The sequence below is a fragment of the Molothrus ater genome, chromosome 22, assembly GCF_012460135.2.
Source record: "Molothrus ater isolate BHLD 08-10-18 breed brown headed cowbird chromosome 22, BPBGC_Mater_1.1, whole genome shotgun sequence".
Classification (NCBI taxonomy): Eukaryota; Metazoa; Chordata; class Aves; order Passeriformes; family Icteridae; genus Molothrus; species Molothrus ater.
In genome coordinates, this window is record NC_050499.2 from 2,238,299 (window position 1) to 2,262,614 (window position 24,316).

The 24,316-nt window shown below is 51.7% G+C and overlaps 2 protein-coding genes across 4 annotated transcripts; one reads left to right on the forward strand and one right to left on the reverse strand.

Moving 5' to 3' along the window:
• Window positions 1-222: 222 nt before the first annotated feature.
• HEPACAM (hepatic and glial cell adhesion molecule) lies at window positions 223-6,998 on the reverse strand. 2 transcript variants are annotated; one of them, XM_036397537.2, is made up of 7 exons: window positions 6,836-6,998; window positions 3,898-4,239; window positions 3,002-3,283; window positions 2,802-2,895; window positions 2,196-2,269; window positions 2,028-2,116; window positions 223-1,918 (listed from the first exon to the last, which is right to left on the reverse strand). In XM_036397537.2, the coding sequence occupies exons 1-7, from the start codon at window positions 6,918-6,920 to the stop codon at window positions 1,631-1,633; spliced, it is 1,254 nt and encodes a 417-aa protein (XP_036253430.1). In that variant the 5' UTR covers window positions 6,921-6,998; the 3' UTR covers window positions 223-1,630. The 2 variants fall into 2 exon arrangements, with proteins under 2 accessions (XP_036253430.1, XP_036253431.1); XM_036397538.2 differs by having other exon boundaries at window positions 2,028-2,098; window positions 6,836-6,997.
• Window positions 6,999-8,257: 1,259 nt separating this feature from the next.
• Window positions 8,258-23,436, forward strand: CCDC15 (coiled-coil domain containing 15). 2 transcript variants are annotated; one of them, XM_036397526.1, is made up of 11 exons: window positions 8,258-8,344; window positions 8,895-9,050; window positions 11,175-11,324; window positions 12,115-12,276; window positions 13,022-13,099; window positions 16,304-16,465; window positions 17,578-17,688; window positions 20,051-20,154; window positions 21,981-22,151; window positions 22,222-22,370; window positions 23,044-23,436. In XM_036397526.1, exons 1-11 carry the CDS (start codon window positions 8,339-8,341, stop codon window positions 23,148-23,150), a joined length of 1,356 nt encoding a protein of 451 aa, XP_036253419.1. In that variant the 5' UTR covers window positions 8,258-8,338; the 3' UTR covers window positions 23,151-23,436. The 2 variants fall into 2 exon arrangements, with proteins under 2 accessions (XP_036253419.1, XP_036253420.1); XM_036397527.1 differs by having other exon boundaries at window positions 23,092-23,436.
• Window positions 23,437-24,316: the final 880 nt, after the last annotated feature.

Here is a 24,316-nt window from a genome sequence, read left to right on the forward strand (position 1 = left end):
TTCAGAGGAAGACAAATTAAGAAGAAATGGGCTCTCAGCTGAGGATGACATCAGTAGGTGCCAGAGGGAATAGCCCGAGGTCTCCCATGCATTAAGGTGCCAGTTTGAGTGCCAGCCAGGTGCGTTGGGTCTATGTGGTCTTCCCTGTCAGCCACTTCTCATGTGTCCCCCCACCCTGGGGGACCCCTGTCCAACAAAGACACCCAAGGGTGCCACCATCACTCGGGTAGTACGTTAATTTATTGGTTAGTAGTGCACCCCGAGCACTCCGGGGTGCCCCGGCACCCACCCCGGGTGCCCCAGGGCCCGACTCGCTTGGCCGGCCGCTCTGTGCTTTTCATCCTAAACCTATTTCCCATGAAGGCTTGGGGAGAGACAGCGCCGTGTGCCCCAAAACCGGGGGATTTTCACAGAAAATCCTACCATGGCAAAGGGGCAATGCTTGGACGAGGGCTTCCAGCCCACGTTTAGGGGACATTGCAGCTGGGGAGCTGGGGAGCAGGAGGGAGCCCCCTGTTTGGACTGCCTGATGCATGTTGTGCCCTTGGGCGAGCTTGTGTGCCAGTGCATGTCCTACTCCATGCATGGGGGCTGTGCCACGACAGGCACTGTGCTCTTGCACACACGTGTGCGTGCAGAGTTGCTGGGTGTGCAGTGTGTGCGCTCCCCGTGTGCGTGTGCACACCCCAAGCATGCTCAGCTGCTGTGTGCTCGCTCTCTCCACACACACCACACGCACCCTGTGCAAGCACAGCACACACTCTTTGCACACTCACTGCAGGCTCCACACATGCGGAGGTGCAGCCAGCACTGCAGGTTCACTCTTGTGCGTGCTCTGAGCACACTCAGCTGCTCGCTTCGTGCACACTCTTTCCACACACACCATGCACGCTCTGTGCGTGCCTCGTGCAAGCACTGCACACACCCTCTGTGCTCACCCTCTTTGCACACTCGCCACGTGCTGTGTGCATGTCCCGTTCAAATGCTGTGTGCATGTTCCCTCCCCACGCTCCCTGCACACTCTGCACAGGCACTCTCTGCATGGACTCTGTGCATGCTTGCACACACACGCAGGGCTGGCACGCTCACAAAGGCCATGCAGGCTCAGTGGACAATCTGCACACACCATAAACACTCTGTGCACACTCTGCAGCCTTAGCTGCACGCTCCGTGTGTGTTCTCTCCACGTGTTCTCTTGCATGCTCTGTGCATCCTCTTGGCGCACTGTGTGCACACTTGCTGCACACCCTCGTGCCTGCCCCCGTGTGCACAGTCCATGTGCCCTCCTGCACGCCCCGTGCACATGTGCGGTGCTCCAACGCTCCCTCTGCATGCTCCATGCACCTCTGGCACACTCTGTGCACTGATCGCATGTTCTCTCTGCACACGCGTGTGCACACTCGTCCCGGCGAGAAAGCCATTAAAGCGATGCCCCAGGAAGATGGGGGACGGAAGAGGGGAGCTCTGGGTGGGATCAATAGGAAATTAGTGACTTTACGCCGAGCAGAATGATGCCCAGTGGTGGAGCAGGGCTGTGCCGGTGTCCCCGCTCGCTCGGCGGCGGCAGCGTGGCCGTGCTGGTGTCCCTGCCCCTTGCACGCTGCCACCAAAGCGCGCACAGTCCCGGTGCTCAGGCACTGATCTCCACGGCGTTGGCCTCCTCCTGCTCCCGGATAACGTGCACGCCGGCAGTCCGCAGCAGCCGCGGGGCGCCGCGGGACCGCGCCGGAGAGCCCGGCGGTGACCGGTGGGTCCGCGTCGAGGCGGGCGAGCGAGCTGGCGAGCGGTGGTAGCGGCGAGTGGAGCGCCCCACGGGGCCCGGCGAGCGGCCGGCTGCTGGCACTGGCGAGCTGGTGTAGCCGGGTTCCACCGTGCCGCGGGGCTCGGGCAGGGAATCCTCCTCCGCCTCCGGCGAGTCCTGCCGAAAGACAAGGGGAGAGAAACGTGGGGCATATGCGAGACCCTCTGTGGGACGCTGTCAGCGTGCTACTGGTGCAGCTGGTGCTGCTGGTGCTACTGGCTCTCACCTTGTCTTTAAGGATGTACAAGGCCACCGGGTTCTTGCGCTCGTGCTCGCCGCTCCGTGGGATGCCCTCGGCTGTGTGGAAGGAAGGTGCTGCTCACCATGCTGGTGCATGGTGTCCCCAGCATTGGTGTCCCCCAGCCCACTGCTGCCACGCCAGGCCGGCACTCACCCTCGTGCTTCAGGCGCTCCTCGTCCTGCTCGGCGTAGTCCGAGGTCGGTTGTGTCTCTGCTTGTCGCTTCTCCCTGGAAAGGGGCAGGGGATGGATGGGGCAGCACTGGCATCGTGCTGGAGGAACGGGGGGAACTGCCTGTGGCTCATCCGGGGGGGTCATGTACTGCAGGAATGGGATGGGATGGGATGGGACAGGATGGGATGGGATGGGATGGGATGGGATGGAATGGGATGGGATGGGATGGGATGGGATGGGATGGGATGGGATGGGATGGGATGGGATGGGATGGGATGGGATGCGATGGGATGGGATGGGATGGGATGGGATGGGATGGGATGGGATGGGATGGGATGGGGTGGGATGGGATGGGACGGAACAGCCTGGCATGGCATGGCATGGCATGGCATGGCATGGCATGGCATGGCATGGCATGGCATGGCATGGCATGGCATGGGATAGGATGTGTCAAGATGAGATGAGATAGGATGTTAAGGACAAAATGGGATGGAAAGAGATGAAATGGGAAAAAACGGGATGGGACAAGACAGGATGGCACAAGATGGGACAAGCCCCTTTGTCTCCCATGTTATCCCCACACGTACTTCTTGGAGGGTTTCCAGCAGGCACAAACTGTTACCAGGGTGACAAGAAGGAAGATGCCACCTGTGGACAGGATGATGTAGAGAGAGCTCCGGCCTGCAGAGGAGGAATGAGGGGGGCAATCCCCCAAAAAACTTTAGCTGAAAACATCTGCAAGGGATGGCCAAAGCTGGGAGTGCAGGAGGGGAGAAGGGTGGCTTACGGTAAACAGTGAGCTTCACGGGGACACTGCGGCCATGGCTGATGGGGTTCTCCACCAGGCAACTGTAGACGTCATCGTCAGCCATGAGGACACGGGTGATGGTGAGGATCTTCTGGTCAGGGGAGAGGAGCAGGCGGGAGTCGTTGCTCAGCGGCCGCCCGTCCTTCAGCCAGGTGTAGGTGGGCTTGGTGCCATTCTCATGTGAGCAGTTGAGGGTGAAGAACTCACTGAGCTCCAGCACCGTTGAGGAGGCCACCAGCACTTGCGGCTTTGAGATGGGAACTGTGGGCAAGTAGAGGAACCACAGTGATGCCACGGCTCAGGGGACAGATGGGCTCAGGGGGCAGGAAGAGAGACATCAAAACCCCACCAACTTGAGGTGGCTGAAACCCCCAAAACCACCTCCAGCTGGAGAAAGCCCTCCCAATATGTTCTCAGGGAAGACATCCCATGGATAACCCAATCTCCCCTGTGTAGCTATGATATTTTCTTTCCTTAGGATTTTTCCTCCTGAGAAGCTGAGAAAAATCCTCCTGAGAAGCTGAGAAGCCTCAGGAACAAAATGTAACCAATGGTTATCTGCTGCTGTGGAATGCAACAGGTGGATCTATGATTGGTCTCATGTGGTTGTTTCTAATTAATGGCCAATCACAGTCAGCTGGCTCAGACTCTGTCCAAGCCAAAAGCCTTTGTTATTCATTCTTTCTTTTTCTATTCTTAGCCAGCCTTCTAGTGAAATCCTTTCTTCTATTCTTTTAGTATAGTTTTAATATAATATATATCATAAAATAATAAATCAAGCCTTCTGAAACATGGAGTCAACATTCTCTTCTCTTCCCTCATCCTCAGACCCTTGTGAACACCATCACACCCCTGGATGTCCTCCTTGCCCTTACTGTCCACGGTGAGGTTGATGGTCTTCTCGCCAGTGAAGGTGTCGTCGGTGATGGACACCTCCACCTCGTAGGCGCCTTCATCAGCCAGCTGCAGGGGGCTGATGAGCAGCGAGCCGTTCTCCAGCACGCGGATGCGGTCGCGGTAGTCGGGCCGCAGGTTGCCGATGATCTCGGTGCCGATGGACTGGACGACGGTGACGGGTTTGTCCCTCTTCAGCTGCCACTTGACCACGGGCTTGTCGGCGCTGGCGCTGGCGTAGCGCACCGACAGCAGCGCTGCCTTGCCCGCCGTGCCCCGCACCAGCGGCGTGGGGCTGGTGATGTTCACCCCTGCCAGCAGACCTTGGGGTGTGGGGGGAGACAGCGGGTGCCCAGCATGGAGGAAACACGGGAAACGCCAAGCTGGAGCTGTGCTGAGCACCCCCAAGGTGCCCAGCTTGGTTCCATAAGCTTTGCAAAGATGCATGTGTGACCCCAAAAGTGCACGAGGGCTGGGAGCCCTCCTGCACTCAGATCAATGCAACATGAGAAAAATCGAGGAATCACCCCCAAAATTGCTTTGGGCAAGGGAGGTGGGTTGTCACAGACATCTTTTATGAAAAGTCCTTTCCTTAGGATTTTTCCTCCTGAGAAGCTGAGAGGCCTCAAGAACAAAATGTAACCAATGGTTATCTGCTGCTGTGGAATGCAACAGGTGCATCTGGGATTGGCCCATGTTAGTTGTTTCTAATTAATGGCCAATCACAGCCCAGCTGGCTCAGACAGAAAGTCCAAGCCACAAGCCTTTGTTATCATTCTTTCCTATTCTATTCTTAGCTAGCCTTCTGATGAAATCCTTTCTTCTATTCTTTTAGTAGAGTTTTAATATAATATATATCATAAAATAATAAATCAAGCCTTCTGAAACATGGAGTCAGATCCTTGTCTCTTCCCTCCTCCCAAGACCCCAGTGAACACAGTCACAGTGGGCCAATGCAACCCCCTGTGAAGATGCATTATCACCCCCCAAAGCTGGATTGGGGGTGGGAGTGCTCCTGCAGCCAGGTCAATATAATCAACACTTTGCAAAAATGCATACATCACCCCAAAAATGCAAGGAGGAGGAGTGGATGGCACACCTGTTGCTAGGTTCTGCAAAAATGCATGTGGTGCCCCCAAAAAGTGCAGGGGGCACCACATGAAGGAGCTCTCCTGCAGCTGGGCGTATGCAACCCTTTGCAGAAATTCATCTATCACCCCAAAAATGCAGGGGGAGTGCTCCTGCAGCCAGGTCGATGCAACCCTTTGCAAAAATGCACACATCACTCGCAGAAATGCAGGGGGTGGGAGGCAGGTCGAGGCAACCCTTGGCAAAGTTTTAGCATTGCCCTGCAAAAGCTGCCTGGGGAGTGAGAGATACCAGTGCAATGCTTTGCAAAGATACCCTAATTCCTCCAAAAATGGTGGGGGGGGGGAAGGATTTTGTAGCCCACCCCCATCCCCATTGGATGCTCCTCTCCAGACAAAGCCCCCTCAGACACAAAACTGCATCACGAGAGCCTATGCACGTGCATTGCTCCTCATCGCTGGTTTTGAGCCAAAAAAGGCAGGGAAAATGTGTAAAAACATGATTTTCTGGGGGAGGGGACTCCTCAAAAGATTCTCCCTCCCCAAAATACCTTAGCATCCCCGTCCTGACATCCCAGGGGTGCCATCCGTGAGCCCCCCATACGGACACCGCCATCCACAGCGAACAAACCCCATATTGAAGAGGAGGGGAGAGTGGGAAAACCAGCTGGGCTGGGAGAAGCAGGAGCAAGAAAGGCCTTAAACAAGCCCGAAAAGTCATGGGACCTATTGGTATGCAGCGTCCGTCCGTCCGTCCTCCCCAGCAGCGCCACAAACAGGCCCCGACTCGCCAAATTTAGGGGAACCCTCGCCCCACAGGGAAGGCCAAGGCACGGGATGGGGATGTGGCCTTCCATGCATCCCTGCCCCCTCCTCGTGAGCTGCTCTTTAACTGTTCCTTCCCTTTTTTTAACCCCATTCCTAGTTTGTTCTCCACTCTGGATGAAGAAAAAAATTGGGGAGTTCATGAATAAAGCAGAAAATGTTTCATTTTCCTACAGCATCCTTGGCTTAGGGATGGAGATATCTCAGCCCTTTTCAATGGCTTTTGTTGAAAAAGCCCACCAAAAATCCTCGTTTTCACACTATTTTGTGGCACAAATCCCTATTTTTTTTTTAAGCCCTGCAGTATTTTTGGGGTGTCCCCACCAGCAGCCCTGGCTGTTTATAGGGTCAAAATCAAAGCCAGCAGAGAACCCAGCTGGTTTTGTTTTTCATCCATCCTCCTCATTTGAAGGGAAATGGGGCCTCCCCAGAGCTGCTTTTGGGTGCAAACTTTGGTAAAACGGAACAAAATGTTGAAGGTGATTTTCTGTGTTGCCAGACCTGGGATGGGGTGGTCTGGGGCCCATTGAATTCCAAAAAGTGATAATTTAGAGAAAAAATGATGGAGAAAATGATGGAGAAAACAGAGGGTTGCAGTGGGATGGGCAAGCCTAGAAATGGGGTGAAAAATGACTTTTTAAGGGCAGCTGAAGATTGGGTAAGAGAAAATATTTGGAGATGCTAAAAAATGAGGAAAAAATGGGGTTTGGGGAAGGAAAAAACCTGGGGAGAAGATCAGGACAGGGGCAGTGCCAAATCCTCCCCCACATCAGGACCTGCTTGGCTCCAGAAAAGTGTTTTCCCCATTTTCATTCCAATTTTACCCCCTTTTTTCCCAGCTCCCAAGCAGAGGGTACGCTCGACAGCGCAACAACCCTCCCTCCAACCCCCCCCATAGGGCATCACCACCCTCATCACCCCCCCGGCCCTCACCCTCCATCTGGATATCCCCAAAAACCATGGAAAAAACGGGAAAACGGTGGGGAAAAAAGGGAAATCTCCCTACCTGTGTGCAGCGCCAGCAGCCAGGTCAGCGGCAGCAGGCAGGGGGGAGCGGGGTGGCCCCGCGGGGCAGCCGGCGCTCCCCACATTTCGGGCAGGCTCGCCCCCCGAATTGCTCCGCTTCCCCACTCCGGGCACGTCCCTCGGAGCTCCCGGCTTGGCGCTTCGCCCGGCTAATTTATTTTTTTCCCTTTTTTTTTTTTTTTTTTTTTTTTTTTTGTTCTTTCCTTTCTCAATAGAGCCCTGTGTCCTGGTGGCTTTCGCCTCCTCGGAGGCCTCGAGCTGACATTTATTTGAGGAAAAACCACTCAGATTTGCAATTTTTTTCCCCGCTTACAGACCCCCAGTTCCATGTTTTCCCAGTCCCCGGGACACACTTGGGGTGGGGAGGCATCACCCCACCGAGCCCAGCTGAGGTTTGCCATCCCCTCTGCGGACAATCCAATGGGATTTTGGGCTCTGAACACCCCATTCAGCTAAACTGGGGTTTTCTTCAGGAGGGGTGTTTTGCAAAGCTGAACCCCCGCCCCAAAAAAGCTATCCCCGCTTTTTTTTTTTTTTTCTTTCCCCTCTTCCCAGGCTCTAAAGTGAAGCCCGGTGGCATCCAGGCTTCATTCCAACTCCATGCCAATTAGCGCTAGTTCCCCGGGCACCGCTGAATAGGGCAGCGGGATGTGAGGCAGGATGCCCGGAGCCATTTCCCACCCCCCTCCCGAGCCCTGCCGGGCTCGTCACCCCAGTGAGCCATCGCCCACGCTCCCGGGGGTCTCCTGGCCCCCAAAAGGGGTCGATGCCTCCGAGCATCCTGTCCCAGAGGGAGGGACATGCTCTGGGGGAGATGCGTTATGGGGAGATGGGGGATGGTACAGAAAGAGGCTTTGAGGGAGTTTTGGGGAGACATTAAGGGAGGCAGATGCTTTGGGGTCACGCTATGGGGAGGTGCTTTGGGGGGCCTTTGGGGGGATGCTGTATGGAGATGTTCTAAGGGGATATTCGGACGGGGTCAGGGATGCTGTAAGGATATTTGGGAGCGACTCGCATGGGCATGCTGTGTGTGGGGTGTTCCAGGGATGCCCAGGGGGCAGTTTCAGGGATGCTCTGAGGCAGACACGGTTCCTCCACTGCCTTTCCATCGGAGGCGGGACTCGAACCAGCGATCTCAGAACCGTGAGGGGCTGGGGCTGGGGGCGGCCTGCGGTTGGCTATGGCGGGGGGCGGGGCTTGAGGCGAGGCGGGGCGAGGATGGGCGTGGCCGAGAGGCCTGAGGGCGTGACCGGGACTCCCGGGGGCGTGACCAAGGCGAGATCAGGGCGTGACCGGGACTTTTGGGGGCGTGACCAGGATGCGACGGGCGTGGCCGGGGCGTGACCGGGCCTCTCTGGGGCGTGGCCGGGGCGTGGCCGTCCGGCGGAAGTGGCGCCAGGATTCAAAGCTGCGGTGGCGGCGGAAGTGGCGGTTGGTGCGGCCTGAGGGTCTCCGGCAGGCTCGGCGAGGGGGATTACGGGGAATGAAGGTGCAGAGGCCTCCAGAGGCGTTTGGGGGATACAGGAGGATGGGCCCGAGGCCGTGGGGCAGTGCCCAGGGGCGGGTGAGGGCTGAGGAGGGGCTGGTTGGGATGGGGGGCGGTGGAGTTCGGGTACCGGGAGATCGGAGCGCGAACCTCGGGGGAAGGGGGAGCTGGAGGTGGGGGGCAGTGGGGAGAGAAGAGAAGGGATGCAGCGATGGGGCAGAGGGGCTGTCAGCCGCCATGGGCTGGGGGTCCCGCTCGGAGCTGCGGGAGGGCAGCGCGGGAAGAGGCAGGAGGGCGCTGGGCAGCGGGAGCTGGGGCCGGGTGCGGGTTGGGCAGCAGGAGCTGGGCAGGTGCGGGTTGGGCTGCGGGAGCTGGGGCCGGGTGCGGGTTGGGCAGCGGGAGCTGGGGCCGGGTGCGGGTTGGGCAGCGGGAGCTGGGGCAGGTGCGGGTTGGGGTGCGGGAGCTGGGGCAGGTGCGGGTTGGGCAGCGGGAGCTGGGGCCGGGTGCGGGTTGGGATCCGGGAACACACCCTGAGCTCTGCTCCCGTCCCCAGGGCCGGGCCCGCGGCGGTGCCGGGATGGTGCTGCCCTCGAAGGGGCCGGGGCAGCCCCCGCAGCGGCGGTGGCGGGCGCTGGCCGAGAGGAACCAGAGCGTGGCAGCCGTGGGCGCCTGGGTGGAGAGCGCGCCCGGGCAGCAGAACCCGGCCTTTGTGAGTGCACCGAGGGCACCGTGTGCCGGGGCTTGAACCCTTCAGTGGGCCAGTAACACCCCCAGCGGGGCCAGAGCCAAAGGGGATCTTTTTCACAGCCTGAGGGCAGGCAGGAGCATGGCTCCTAAAAATAATAATTTGTTTTAATGTGATTTAGCGGGGTCAGAAGGTGCTGTGATGTCCATGTAGTTTGGCCTCCCCTTTGCACAAGCCCTCTGTTTTGTGGAGATAAACAAAACTCTACAACTTTGTGAAAGTTGTAAAGCCGGTATGTTTATTACAGTGTATTTATTACCGGTATGTTTATTACAGCGCTGGGTGCATGTGGAGATTACTCTTTAAAAGACACGTGTACTTTTGGGGACTTCAGGTCTCTTTTTATTTTCTTCTCAAATACATATGTATACAATTTCACAATAGGTTCATACATATTCATTTTTACGGATTTCACATGACATTTGCCGCTAGTTCTTCTTTATCAGAAAGAATTCTTAGGTCAGGTTGACCTGCTCTCACAGTAGTCTCTGTTTCTCTTTATCATTTTCTGTCTTTTTTCTCTTTGTCTTTCACTGAAGCAGTTTCTCTGAGCTTAGGCTTTCTTGCAGTCAGGCTAAATAACTATGTTTTCAAACTACACACTTAACTCAAAGATGTACATTTCACTTAAATCAAAATGGATTTCTACTCTGGAGAATTTCTACTTTGTCTCACCTTAACATCTCTCTGGATGGATCCCCCTCCAATAAACTGTGTTTTTTGAGGAGAAATGCATCAATTTTAAACATCAGTCAGGTGGGGCACCCAGCCAGTGCTGCTTCTCGCTTTTCCACTCATCCCTTAAGGATGTCAGGGAGTCAAGATTTTATTCTGTGTTGCTGATTTTAAAAACAATTAAAAGATTAACCTGACTGTTTCAGGGTCTGGAGCCAATCTCTACTGTACCCTGTTAGAAACACATAAGGAAATCTTGATGGATGCTTATCTCAGGGATTTCTGTTTTGAGGGTTATTCTAAGAGGACTAAAAGTGCATTAAATATTGGATGATGAGTTCAGTCCCCTGTAATTAATGTCTGAACATTATAGAAGCTCCTGCCCTTCTGAGATGATTTATTTCTAGATTGTAATTTAAATCCTGAAAGGCTGAGATAATTTATGGAAATCAATCATCTCCATATTCCACAGGACTTCCATCTTGGCACTATGGAATTTCTGGGGGAGCTGATATTTTCCTGACAGCTTCAGGGGGCCTGGATGTTCCTGGGGGTCCCCACGTGAGGCTTCCAGAGGTGAATGAAGCTGCCCAGGGTTATCTGAGCTTGCTTAATACACTTAATTAATCCATAGTAATGCCTCATGCATCAGAGTTGCTGCTGAGGTGGGCAGTAGGTGGGCTGGCACTGGGCTGTTCCCTGGAGCACTCTCTTGGTTTCATCCCTAACAGGGTGAATTTCTCCCCATCTTGGAGTTTTGTTGGGCTGTGCTGACCCTGCTGTTCCAAGTTCATCTTGGGTCTCACCCTTTCCTCCATCCCCTCAGTCTCTGCTTTCTCTTGCTGTGTGGGCAGCCAGGAGAGCAGTGCTGTTTTAATTTAAGCCATGGTGGTGTTGCTTGGCAGAATTGCAAAGAAAACAAAATGGGATTTCTGGGTTTTTCAGGTCATTGCTCTTAATCTTTCACTTCAGATAGTAAAGACATTCTGAAGCAGTGCTGTGCTCTGTGAACTGCTTCCCTGATGTGCTTCCAGCCTTGCAGAACATCACCAGGATGAGGGGCTGGCCTGTTCCTGTGGATCCAGGCTTTGGATAGTTGAGCATCCTTTAATAGGAGCTGGGAGCTGCTCCGAGGGTCTCCTTTTTCTTTCCTTCCCTGTGTGTTGCAGAGAGGCAGAGGCAGAGGTGTGCTGCTCTGTATCTCTAGTCAAACTCAATCCAGCCCATAATAACCCAGTAGATATTGTCCAAGCTGTTATTCCACATATTTTGAAACAAAACATGAAGTTTGCTTTGGGTGCTGCTTGTCTGCCTGGTCACTCCGGGTGGGGGAAAAGGGAATCCAGGGACACAGGCTGCTCTAATGCTACAGTTTAGCAAAACCCTGGTGTGATCTGCTTCCACCTCATCCAGGCTTCAGCATCCCGGGTGGAGGAGGAGCTGAAGGAGCAGCAGCAGCAGAAGGCAGCCAGCCTGAGGAGATTCCAGGGCGAGGTGAGGCAGCGCGTGAACCGGCAGGCCAGGCTGCGCCGCAGGCTGGAGCTGCAGAAGGCCTACGAAGCAGTAAGTGAGGCTCTGTCAGGAGAAACTCCTCCAAACACAGCATAAACTGGGAAAAACCCAAACACTGGAGCTTAAGTCAAGGTGTTAATGAGAGAAAATGAGAAAATCTGAGGTTTCAGACCCTGTGGTGGCAAACAGTGTCCAGGCTGGGTCAGCGTGACACTTTGGTTGGTGCTGGAGATGCTTTGAAGCCTCCCCAGGGAAAGGTTACTGGCTCCCTTAGGCAGCAGCAGAACAGAGTTCTGAAGCTCTCTGTGGAATTGCCTGGAGTTAAAAAACAGCCATGCAGGAGTTGGGAATGATGTGGATGTGTCCTAGCTGCCTTTGAAGCAAAGCAGTTTTTCTGCTGTTTCTTTTCCAATCCCTTTTCCAGAGCAGCCAAGTATTTTTCAAACAACACTTTCCCTCTGTCTCCACATTCCCTTTTCCTCCATGGGCTTCTTTTGGATTATCCTATGAATATATTTAATTCTTTCTATTCTCAAACAAGTGCTGGGGAGGCTTGCCAGGATCTGACTGTGGCAGAAAAGAGAATGCACTGACATGTCACCAGCTTTGGCCACCCTTGGGGTGTTTGGGCTGTTTCCATGGCTGGCTGGGGATGTCCTCATGTAACTCTGCCAGCTCCAAGCGGGAAGCCTGCAAATACCCTCAGCCCCAAAGAACCTGATGCTTCTTTGTATTCTCAGCATGGAGAGCCAAAACCTCCCTCTCAAGGGTGGTGAAATGTCACCACAGTTGACTTCTTGCTGGGTCATGCTTGGAGATCCCTGTGGCTTTTTCCTGGCAGGTGGAGAGGGAGAGCTGTGCTGCTGTGCAGTATTTGACCCCCTGGAAGAACACATGCCTGTTCCAAAGCCTCCCTGCTCCCATCATCTGTGCACCCAGTGGCTCTGGCCCAGCCCAGCCAGAAGAGGAGCTTGGGGAGCCATTCCAGCAGCAAGCTGCCGAGGTGAGCCCTGCCCCTCCTGTGCTTCCATCGCTGCTTTGGCATTTTGGATCCTCAGGGTTTGAAATGGGGAACAGGCCATGTTTTCTTTTTTTTCTTCTACAGCACATCCCTAGTATTTGGGTTTAGCTGTTGAACGAAACGTTAGCTCACATTGAAGGTTGTGGTGCTCCTCAGGGCATCCAGCTGGGTGTCTCATCCGAGATGCTGTGGCTGAGCTGCTCTGGCTGCTGGCAGGCACGGTGCTTTCCCAGCCGTGTCCTGGCGCAGAGGTGGCACTAGGTGGTGCCACCTCATTGCAGCTTGTCTTGTGCAGCCTGAAATCTGGGAAAACCTGCTTTCAGGACTGGTTTGTTTGTTTGTTTTTTTTAAATTTTATTTTTTTTAATAGTGATGTTTATGGTGCATTTGGTGGTTTAGAAAGCCTGTGTGCTCGCCTAGGAGCTGGAGTTATTCCAGTTGGAGCACCATGGGATGCATTCCAGTTGAAGTACCTTGGGGTGGAAAATCACTTCTGGCTGGATACCAAGCAAGAAAATTTGGGATTTGGCATCTGAGCAACATGTTTTGGGAGCAGATGAGTTGCCTGGATCAGAATTTCGGTACCCTGGGGCAGCTCTGAAAGACCCTGATTGTGTGTTGGGTTGTGCTGCCTTGATGGAGCTCCTTGGCTGGAGCAGACTGACTGGGAGCTGTCTCCTTGTAGCTGAACTTGTGCTGTGTTTTCTTTGCCTCTCCTCTGGCTCAGCTCAGCAGGGCTGTGCAGCAGGTGCGGCGCAGGCTGGCGTCCCGCAGGATCCTGTCCCACGGCGCCTGGAGGCAGGAGGTGAGGAGGGCTGGCTGGGCTGAGGGCAGAGAAATCACCTTGCAAACTGCTGAAGGTTTGGCTCTTAATTAGCAAATTCAAAACATAATTCAGGAAGTTTCTCCAGCAGGAATGAAATAAACGGTGCTTTCCTGACACATCTTATGGCTAATCCATTTCAGAGAAGGCAGCAGGATAAAGTGTGTGAAAACATCTCTGAGATGAGCTCAAGAATGCAAAGTAGACTTTTAAAGGTTGAGATTGTGATCTGGGTATCTAGGAGGAATGTGATGACCAGCCTTCCCTTCAGGTGCCTTTATTTCTTCAAATCTCAACCACTCTTCCCATTGCATCAATTGCTTGTTTTGTGTGGGTGGCAAAGATCTGGAGGGTTTTTCCTCACCCGGGGCTGGCTTCTGGTAGAGAATGGTTGGCATGCAGCTTTCCTCAAAGCAGTGCATGGAAGGAGGTCAGTCCCACTTTTTGTTCTGCTGAATTTCATCCTGCTTTTGCTCCTTCAGTTCTCAAGACCCCTTTTGTGTTGTAGCTATTTTCCCGGTCTCTATGCCAAGACCTTTCTTGAACTGATGTACTTTGGAGAACACCAGGAGCAGCCCAGCCTGTGTTTTGACTTATTGCCTCTGGAGCCAGTTTCCTGCCCATCCTGTAAATCTTCATTCCCTTCTCTTTTTCAGGTTCACCAAAGGTGAAGTAGATCTTTGCTGATTATCTAGAAACTGTCCTTTATAGAAGGGCTGCTCTGTCTCTTCTTTGTACCCTTGGATTTCTGATTAAGTCTGTCAGCTCTGCAAATAGGACTCAGAGAAACACAATAATTATGGTCTCAAAAACCTTGTTACCTGTTTCCAACAGCAAACATCCTTCTTGTTTGAGCTACTAATGCATTCAGTGAGATAAGTTGATTTATGATCTCACATAAATAACAAAGCCACTGCCCAGGTGAGCCAGAGGGTTACAGGAGATCCGTGGGAGTCCTGGGCAAGTCATCCACAGCAGTGAGAAACACTGGGAGGGGTTTGGGGCCATCCTCCCATCCCAGCCTCACTGCACCTACAGTTAATCTACATAAGGAAGTTTAACAGCTTCCCTGATTTATTCTGGGAGGAATATATTGATTTATTGCATTGCTCTGTTTTATTACTCCATAATATATGAAGAGAAAAAAGCTCCCATATTAATCTAAATCTCTCTCTGTATGAAGGTTTGGCATGTTCCCAGCCTGGCAGGGGTGCAGCCTCTTCCCTTCTCACCAGGTGCAAAAGGCTGCCACAGACCATAACCATGGACCTGACCCCCTTGGTAGTGCTGCCTCTGCTTTTGTGCTCCTTGGATTTCCTTGTGCTTTGTATTCCAGCCCATTTCTTTGGTTTTATCCCAAGGGTTTTTCACCCAATACTTCTACAAGGCAAGTGGGGTCAGTAGCATAATCAAGATGCTTCTTTCTTCCTTCATCCAGGCTGATGATGAATTCAAAGAGCAGAGCCCACCTCGTTCTTACCCTATTTCTGTGCAGTGAACTCCTGAGACCAAATCTGGGCCATGTTTTTAATCAGTTTTGTGCATCCCACATCAGACTTCCATCTAACAGGTTTTGCTTTACCCCAGTGTTGAATTAGGCCACGTCAAGAGCTCAGCTGAACCCCAGAGTCTCTGCTGCTCTTTGCCTGAGGCCTCTTCCTTCTATTGTAGGAGACATTCAGCTTATCCTGGCCTGACTCTTGACAAATTTATGCTGGTTCCTGCTTATTTTTGTTTTCTTGTGGTTTACAGATAGTTTGCAAGGTAATCTCCTCTTGTTTTTTCAAAAGTCACAGTTAAACTCTTGAGGATAATATCTTTTATTTGGTAATTCCTTTTCCTCCCCCTTTATTTAAAGAAAGACACTCCTTGTGCCCTTTGCTGATAATCTGGAGCCTCCACAGATTTCAGGGAGCTGTTTGCACCTTAGCTGTTGTTCTGGCCCAGAGGAAGTCCATCCTCCTTAAAAACCTCAGCTTTAGGAATAACCTGAGTTTTTCTTCCCAGTAATAGTCCCAGCATTTTTCTCCCTGCTGCTGCTAACTCAAAGCAAATCTGGCTGAAATGTTTTTTTCCCCTCAGTCCTATTTTCTGCATTTTTCTTCATCTTTTTCCTTTCTACCTGTAAAGTGTTGCATTCCCTGTGATAATAATCCATGTTCCTAAGATTGCTGCTCTTTCTCTCCCCCCCAAGATTTCTATTCAGGTTAAAAGCATCCAAGGAGTTAATTGCCTCTTTCCCAAGCAGATACCAGAATGGTAATTGCCTGGAAATGACCTGTCCAGTGTTCCAGCTCATCCTGTTACTGAGTCTTTGCCTCCAGGCTCTGATGGACAGCTGTAGCTCCCCAGCATGGCAGCACCCAAATTCTTTTCCCCAGTGTCTCCTTCCACCAAGTTGGTGTTGTTTTTCCACAGTGTCATGTCTTTCTGCCTTCAGTGCTCCAGAGAAACACCCAAAGCAATAACCCTTCCCTCTATCCCCTTATCCTTACCAAAGCAGCTATTCTGTCATGTTTCTGTCATATTGGGGTTGATGGAGTGATTCCTGTTGTGCCTATCAAATAATTCCAGGCTATTCTCTGTCCTTCCCAAACAGCTGCTGAGCCATATCAAGGAATTCTTGGCATCACCTGTTCTCCTACTGATCCAATCTTTCCCTCTCTCAGCAGTCCTGTGCTTCCCTTCCCACCACGCTGAAGGAAAAAAGAAAGCAAGGGAAAAAAATTATCCTGGCTTCAGGCTTGCTTCTGGCATTTTAATTCTTTATTTTCTAGGAAACAATCTGCTGCCTCTCAAAATATTGTGGATTGCCACTGGGGAGCCTGCCCACTTCCCATCTGAAGGAGTGTACTCCGCTCTCGGTGTCGCTCAGAGATTCCAGCTCCTTGCCACTGTGAAATGGTGCCTGGAGAGGTTTCTGCCTTGCCTTCCCTTCACCCCACGTCTGTCCCACTGCTTCTGCAGTTGGGGAGGGCACAGTCACAGTCACCCTGCTACATTCCTGTTGCCCAGCTCTGGTGGCCCATGGTGCTGCTGAACACATGGTGCTGCCAGATCCCATCCAAGTGACAGCACACACAGCCTCCTGTGTGCTAAAGCTGCTCCAAGGGTGTTCAGTTTTCCCTTGGCACCAAACAGCCACATTTCAATTCCATGTTTACACCCATGTCCTCCCTCCTCCAGGATCCAGACCCTTGCCCAGCAGCTGCAGTGCCCATGGAGGAGAGTGAGGAGCTGCTGCTGGCAGGACACCACGATCTGCCTGCTGAGCTGCTGGAGCAGGGCACAGCTGCACATGGCACTGGGCAGGATGATGGCTTCTACCTCAAAATTGAGTTTAAAAAAGTAAGACTCATGCAAAGTTGGTCTTAAGTGGTTTGGATCATAAATTTATTTTGGTGTCTGGAAGAGGCTGCTCTTGGAGGAGCATTTGCTCCCTCAGGCCTGCTTAACTCTTCAGCCCACCATCCTCAAAGCAGGCTTGGGAGCAGTACTGGAGCTCAGTGAGGTCAGCACTGCCATTCCCTGCTTTCATGGCCTTGGCTTCCTGCCTGCTTGTGATGCCACTTGGCAGCTGCCCAGGTGAAAGCTGAAACCAGGGCGTGCTGTCACATCATACCCAGAGCCACGCTCAGACCTCATGCTAAAAGACCCAAGGGTGAAAGAGATCAAATCAGTCAGAAACCTTGAAAAGGTTTCTTTTCAAGGAGAAGGAAGCCCCGCCCCCCCCCAAAAAAAACCTAACCAACCAAACAAAAAAACCTCCAAACCCCAAAGCTTTGTATCAGGTGAAGGAGATGGCTGTGGCTATCCCAGTGCCTGGGGGTGGCAGGCCCTGCCCTAGGAGGGATTGAGGAGGGCTTGATGTACTTATCCTTCCTCTTTTGTTTTCAGGCAGCTGTTTTTGAGCATCTGGGGGGTGGATATGGTTCATCCTGATTGCCTGGGGTGGTTGGCAAAGGCTTAATGGCTGTGGCAATGTGTGCCCAGCCTTGGCTGGGGGTTAGTCCAGCTTGGAGCAGAAATACTGGCTGGGCAGATAGGGACACAGCAGAAGTTTGTGCTGAGGTTTACACTGAGGTTTTTGGGAGATGTTGGCTGTGGAATTCCCCTTACATTTAGTTATTTTTTTCACACTTCAAGTAATTCATAATAGAAGTTTGGGATGGGGAGATGTGCATCCATATTTAAAGTAAACCAGAGCCTTCCTCCAAGGATATCTTTAGAGGTGTTTTGACAAAGCTTTGGTGCTCAGACTCCTATATTGAGATGTGGCACATCTCTGCTGTTCATGGCAAACCTGGACCCCAGATAAAGCCCATTTCCAAGGCTGGTCGTCCCATTGAGGTCTGGAGGGATCACACTGAGGCCCTGCCTCCAGTGAAGAGCATTTTGCTGGGGGAAGATGAGAAAGAGCTGTGGTGATGCTGATGCTGCTCCCTTCCATTATCTCTCAGGTCTGTGGTGGGTCGGTGAAGGACTCGAGCCCTCCTGGGAGGCCACACAGTGAATGCCAACCTCCCCTCAGACTCTGGGCTGGTGTTGACCAAGAGGAAACCAGGAAGCAGGTCTGTCCAGGGGAGCCAAGCCCCTTGTGGTTTTGTTTGAAAGAGATTGGGTGTTAAGAATGCTGCTGGCTCTAATAAGAAACCTCAGAGGAGCTTTGATGTATGAAACCCCTACTGGGTTTAGCTTGTCAGCTTTTGGTCTCAGGTCTTGGGCAAAGCTACCAGGTTATTTTTTAAAATCTGTTCTAAGTGGAACTGTTACCTACTCAAAATCTAGGATCTCAATAACACCAGAAATTTGAAGGAGAAGCAGGCTCCTTTCATTCTGCCTGGCAAAACCATGGGGTGCTTGCTGCAGTTGCAAGGAGCTTAAGAAGCTGCCAAAAATGCTTAAAAAGAAAAGAAAAAAAAAAAAAAAACAAAGCTAACTTTATCTTGTTTAAATACAAGGCTGGAATATAAAGGTTTCTTTGCTTTTGGGAATAGCCTCAAGCTCAGCCTGCAGGCCAAGTGGATGATTTCACAGTGAGGGTTTACAGCCTGTGTCCTGGACAGTTTGGACAGTTTGGCTCATGCTAATCTCAGTGATACAGAGTGATGATGTTTCTCTTGGATGCCTAAAGCCAGTGACTTTTATTTTCCTACTTCCTCCTGCCATGAAGAGGAACATTTCTCTCTCCCTTTGTCACCTTTCTTGCAGTTTGCAGTGTAAAATTATGAACAATTTGCATGGTTTTTGTTTCTTACAAGTGTTTTCAAACCAACTGATCCCAAATATGTTTGTGGTTTCTCACCAGTGTGACAACAGCTGGGGCTTCTCAGGCTGCTCCTCCTAACCCTGCTGTTCCTTTCCTCTTGCTTTTAATCTCCTTGGCTCTGATCCATCCAAGATAACTCGTTTTGCTGCACTCTCCTCTGCCTGGGGTTTTTCCATCCGGTTTTTTTCACTGGCAGCCTGGTGATCTCTTCTCCTCCTCCTTTATCTCCAGCTGTGCTGGGCTCTCTCCACTGAGTGAGGTGGACAAACTCAGCCCAAAGGTTTTGGCATTCATGGAGAAAAATCTGTGCATTAAACTTTTGGGAGTCATGGAGCTCAAACTACCCCTGTACCCCACAGCAGGAGGGCTTTTGATGGGAGCTTTAGCCAGGAGGTTTCCCTGCCCTTGCTGCATCAGTGGGATCACCCAAAGCCCAGACACTAAACCCCCAGTATCCATATGGGAGTTCTTCCCTGCTGGGCCCCTGGATGTGTCTCAGCAATGGTTTTGCCACCTTGGTGGTTCTCCTGCATGGAGAGAATGCAGCTTGGTGTCATGCTTTCATCTTTTGGAGGAGGTACAGGGTTCCAGTGCACTGCAGGGGAGCACCAGTATCCTGGTGGATCCAAATTGAAGCAGGCTGAAGTTGGAATTGGCTCTTTTCCCCTCAGCAAAGCGAGAGTTTAGGAGTTTGCCAGGTGGCAGAGCTGCCATCCATAGGCAGTGTCCAATGATTATCCAAATCATTTGTCATCAATACACTTTCAATTAACCTTCCTCTATATTTCCTAGTGTCAAAAACAATAACTAACTATCATCATCACTCCACAACCACCCCCAAACAGACACAGAATTAACCCCAGAACTAACCCCCTCCCCCCAAAAAAAACCCAAACAAAAATACAAACCATGATCATAAAGGGATAAAGTGGATCAAAAATACAAACCATGATCATAAAGGGATAAAGTGGATCAAAAATACAAACCATGATCATAAAGGGATAAAGTGGATCAAAACTACAAACCATGATCATAAAGTGGAGGGATGCTGGTACAGAGCTCTCCAGTGCTTTGAGATCACTTGGTCTTTCCTACCTTGGTGCCATCTGTCCAGCTTCCCAGTGCTGGGTCACGTGCACTCAGAGGTATTGAGGGTCTTTTGGGGAAGGAGCGAGGTTCCATCTTCCAGCAATCAAGCTGAGCACTGATATCCCTGGATATTTTTCCCAGGTGATTCTCCTGCATGTAGAGAAAGCAGCTTGGTGTCATGCTTTCATCTTTTGGAGGAGGTACAGGGTTCCAGTGCACTGCAGGGGAGCACCAGTATCCACATGGCTCCAATTTCAAGCAGGCTGAAGTTGGAATTGGCTCTTTTCCCCTCAGCAAAGTGAGAATTTAGGAATTTGCCAGGTGGCAGAGCTGCCATCCATAGGCAGTGTCAGTGGAGGGATGCTGGTACAGAGCTCTCCAGTGCTTTGAGATCACTTGGTCTTTCCTACCTTGGTGCCATCTCTCCAGCTTCCCAGTGCTGGGTCACGTGCTCTCAGAGGTATTGAGGGTCTTTTGGGGAAGGAGCGAGGTTCCATCTTCCAGCAATCAAGCTGATATCCCTGGATATTTATCCCAGGCATCCTTCCCAAACACCCTTGTCTTGTTCTGTGCAGCGGCAGAGCGAGTTCCTGCGGTGCCGGCGCCTCTGCATGGCCCTGGAGCGGGAGCGAGTGCGGCAGCGCCAGCGGCAGCAGGACAGGCAGCAGAGAGTGTCCCAGTGAGTCTGTGCACCTGGTGGGGTCACCTCCTCCATCAGGGTCCTTCAGAAGGTTGGAAAAGTCTTGTGAGTTTGTCTGGTGTAAACCAGGCACTGATGTGTAACCGCCCTGGGTGGGATTCACGCACCCTTGGGCCATGTTGAGTTCTTTAGCACTTCTCTATCTAGTTTTGAAGTCCCTGTGCAGCTTGTTTAGTAGCTGGGAACCAAATCATGGGGCTGGGAGAGGTGCAGCTTCCCAAACCATGACTCTGGAACCTAAGCCTGTGTTTAAAAACTTCGGGGTGAGGTTATGTCGTTGCGCTAAGCTGTGACCATCCCTGGCATTTTTAATATCAGACCCTTCACCCTCGCAGCCATAAAAACTTATACAGTGTAATAAAATATTTTACAGGCATTTGTTCCAGAGTTGAACACTTGGTATCTGTGTTCAAGTATCGGTTGTAGTGGAGTTTTCTCAGCTTTTCCTGTGAAGGGGTTCACTAAGGAGAAGCTCTGCAAATTCACAGCACAATAGGAAAGATCCTGTAATTTTTGTTTTTTCCTGGCTTTATTTTGAATGAGCAGACCTAAATCTGGCCATCCTGGCTCTTCTGTGATCAGGCTTTGAGGGAGTGGGACAGGCACCACAGGGCAGGATTTCATGGGCATTTTTTGGGAAAACTGCCAGTCTAAAGCAGTGCTCCTTGAGCCACATCCTGACATTCCAGTGGCACTTGGGAGTCTGGGAGAGCTTATCCTACCCTGTGAATGCTGGCAAGGTCCCAGGGATTCCTAGTTAGGGCAATACCTTTTTATTATGATTTTTTCCCTTGAAGTGTGTGCAGAGGGGAGCTGGGTTTGTAATTACAGGGTATAAAGCCCTGAGCTGGCCTTGGCCTAGAGTGGATTTATTGTGCTGTACTTAAGGTTCTACATTTAATTTAAAAAACATTTCCAATTTTATAACACAACCAGAGAAGGTCAACTTAAGCACTTTGTTTCTGGATGTAAAGATTTGACCCCCTACATGAAGTAAGGTCTGAAATATCTTGTCCTGACTTCTTCCCAGTCTTGATTTTGGTTTTAATGCCCCCTGGCAAGGAGTGGCCTGGGACACATTGCTGCATTTGGGAATAAAATGTCAGACACTTTGGTGTAAAGTCTTTGTGCTTTGCAATTGCCTGCTTGTCAGGGGAATGTGTTTCATGTTTGGTGGAAATTACACAACCCAGGTGCCACTAAAGGGCTGGACAGCCATGTAGGTGCAAGGGAGACTGAGGAAATAGAGGGAAACTTGGTTAAAAGTACATTTTGAAGCCTGTTTTGGAATGTCTCTGCTGTACCCAGCCCTGTCACACTTCCCTGTCCTGGAAGGTGCTTACAGAAGGATCCAAGCTGCCTCATAATCAGAAACAATGGGAAGTGGGGAAGCTGGGAAGCCAAGGTGTTAGTCCTTTCTGAGGGGTATTAAAGAGCCCAGCTTTGTTTAAGGACACAAGTGCAGCTTTGGGGAGCTGTGTGTGGCAGGAGCATGTGTGGATGTGATACAGGAGGGAGCTGGAAAGAGGAAATTCAGGATGGTGAGAAAACAGGCAGGCAGGAAGAGTTTAAAGGCAGGAGAGTGTTCACAGGCTGGTGTTGCCATATGGGGGAAGAATGGAGGCTTGGGAAGCTTTTTTGACCATTCCATGTTTAAAGCCAATATGTTTGTTTATATTTATTTGTATTTAATGCTGTAATTCGTGCAGAATTACTTTTGCCTTTGAAAGCAGCAGCATCACCCAGCCAGGAATGGAGGTAGGGATGGGAAGCTCCTTCTCTGAGCCATGTGTGTGTTCCTGCAGGATTAAGAGGCAGAAGGAGAATCAGCGCCAGGCAGAGGAGCAGAGGATGAGAGCCATGGCTGAACAGAGAGAGCCCTCCCCAGGAGAGCAAACCTGGGCAGCCCTGGCCCAGCTCCAGCTGGAGGAGAGGAGAGTGAGGAACAGACAGCAGCGGGATAAGGAGCACGTGAGGTACAGGCAGTCTGCCCCCCTCGTGCAGAGCCAGGTGTCACTGCCAGTGGTAATGTTTGATCCCTTGCAGGTATGTTGAAGCTCTGAGAGCCCAGATGAGGGAGAAAGTCAAACTCTGTAACGTTGATTTGCCCCCAATGTGTTCCTGTGGGTCTGATTTCTGGGATTCCCACCCGGATACCTGTGCCAATAACTGCGTCTTCTACAAAAATCACAAAGGTAGGAGCTCCTGCTTTCAGATAGGAGACAACCTGGGCCTGATTACACAGGGAGAAATCAAACCCCAGGATAGGTGTTTCCATGCTCCTGGGCTGCTGCTGTGCAGAGATGCTCCTCCAAATATGCTCTGGAGAGGGCAAGTCAGGGGCTTTGCTGCTTGACCCAACCTCTGTCCCTTAGGGAGTGTAGTGGCATCCTCAGCAAGGCACCAGTCCCTACAATGTGTTAAATTACACAGCTGTGACACAGCCACGTGTGGCTATGGACACAGCCATGAGGAAAATGCTGCAAAGCATCCCATTAGGGACACAGAGCCCTCTGCCTTAAATCGTCTGCCAGGAGGATGCACAAAGGTCTGGAAATGGCCTTCCTTAGGTCATGGAGTGCTCTGACCTTCAGCATGGCTTGGGAAAATACCTGACTGGGCAACTGGGAGTTATCTGGGAGGGAAAATAGAGACATTTGGGTTCATAAAATAATCTTTGGCTTGTGTACTGATTCATGTTCAGGAGTGTGGAGAGTGTGCAAATGGGTGTGTGGAAAACTACAGGCATGCTGATTTACCTTAAACCCCAATCTCTCTGTTCTGGTGAAAGGCTAGAGCCAAGCCCAGTTTCAGGCCATAAGTGCAACTCTCATGCCCTGATAGTGTTTGTGTCCCCATCCTGCTCAGCCTACAGCCAGGTGCTGCACTCGGTGATCTCCTCCTGTGCCCCTGCAGCCACACGCTCTCTGCAGGACCTGGCTGCTCTCTGTGCTCGCTCGGGGAAGCGTCTGTGACCGAGGAGCTCCGTGTGCCTGGGGAGAGCAGGGAGTGGGGCTGTGCCGTGTCCTGCCTGCCCTCCACGCCAGCTGCCAGGACGGTGCCACCTTTGCTCTCCCAGGCTGTGCTGTGCCTCTCCCACTGTGCCCCAGGGGTGCAGCTGGCCGGGGCGATGGTCGAGGTGAAGGAAGCAATTGCTCTGTGGGGTTGGTTTATGGCAGGCACTTGCATTCCAGTAGCTGACTATTGACTACATATCCTTATTGACTAATCATTGTTGTGGAATAAACTGCTTTCAAAGATTGTTTGTCTCATTTGAAGTGTGAAAGGAGGAGAAATGAGGTGACAGGGGTCAGTATCCCTTAGGGAGGATTTCTAACCTTTCCCTGCTCCCTTCTTTCCCTTTTCCTAGGGCCTCTGCCAGCCCCTGCCAGTTGGATCACCTTCCAGAGCCTTCTAGAGTTATTCTAGACAAGCATTAATACACAGACCATTGTTCTATTTGTCTTTGCTTTTCTACAGTTTAAATAATTTTTCTGCTGACCAATCTCATAGCTGCTGCTTAGCTCTAATCACAGTTCTACTGTCTCTGGAGCTTGCCTTTGCAGCTTTCCCAAAACTCTCTAATTTTGTGGATTCCCACAGTTCCCTCTTTCTTTTCTGTGTGAGGACCTCTCTTCCAGTACTACCCACACAGCTTTGTACCTGACCCATACTCCCATAACCTCTACTTTGCTCCTGAAAGGAAGGAGCATTTTTCTAGTTAAAAAAATTTCAGGCCTTTGCAGGAGTGACTGAAGCAAGATGGGTTTTCCCAGAACAGCCCGTGCTGAGGTAATGTGGTGCTGGGCAGAGGTTACTCCATACCCTGTCATTAATATTTACTCCTTGCTGGCCGCCCTCTCCAATATTAACCACGGCAGGAAGGATGGGTGGCCGAGCGTGCCGGATCATTTCTTGTCCCTGTTCCCATCCCATTGGGCACAAAGCAAACCCACCTCCGGTCCAGAGGTGGCACAGAGCCAGGGAGTGCTCCTCGGTTCCCCCTGGAGAATCATTCACTGAGGGATCTGTTGTGGCTAATGCTGTTTATTAACAGCTGCTTGCGTCAGCACTGCAGCCCTAATTCAGGGTGTTGGAGTGGGTTTGGAAAGGGCAGGATCTGCCCCTTGAGGGGGCAAGG

Bases quoted from the DNA above. Each gene is read 5' to 3' on its own strand.
- HEPACAM (XM_036397537.2), bottom strand. From the start codon at position 6,920: ATGTGGGGAGCGCCGGCTGCCCCGCGGGGCCACCCCGCTCCCCCCTGC. The intron at 4,240-6,835 runs GTAGGGAGATTT...CCACACCCCAAG, and splicing joins GCTGCTGGCGCTGCACACAG to GTCTGCTGGCAGGGGTGAAC. The intron at 2,896-3,001 runs GTAAGCCACCCT...CCTCCTCTGCAG, and splicing joins CGTGAAGCTCACTGTTTACC to GCCGGAGCTCTCTCTACATC.
- CCDC15 (XM_036397526.1), top strand. The intron at 9,051-11,174 runs GTGAGTGCACCG...CACCTCATCCAG, and splicing joins GGCAGCAGAACCCGGCCTTT to GCTTCAGCATCCCGGGTGGA. The intron at 17,689-20,050 runs GTCTGTCCAGGG...TGTTCTGTGCAG, and splicing joins AAGAGGAAACCAGGAAGCAG to CGGCAGAGCGAGTTCCTGCG.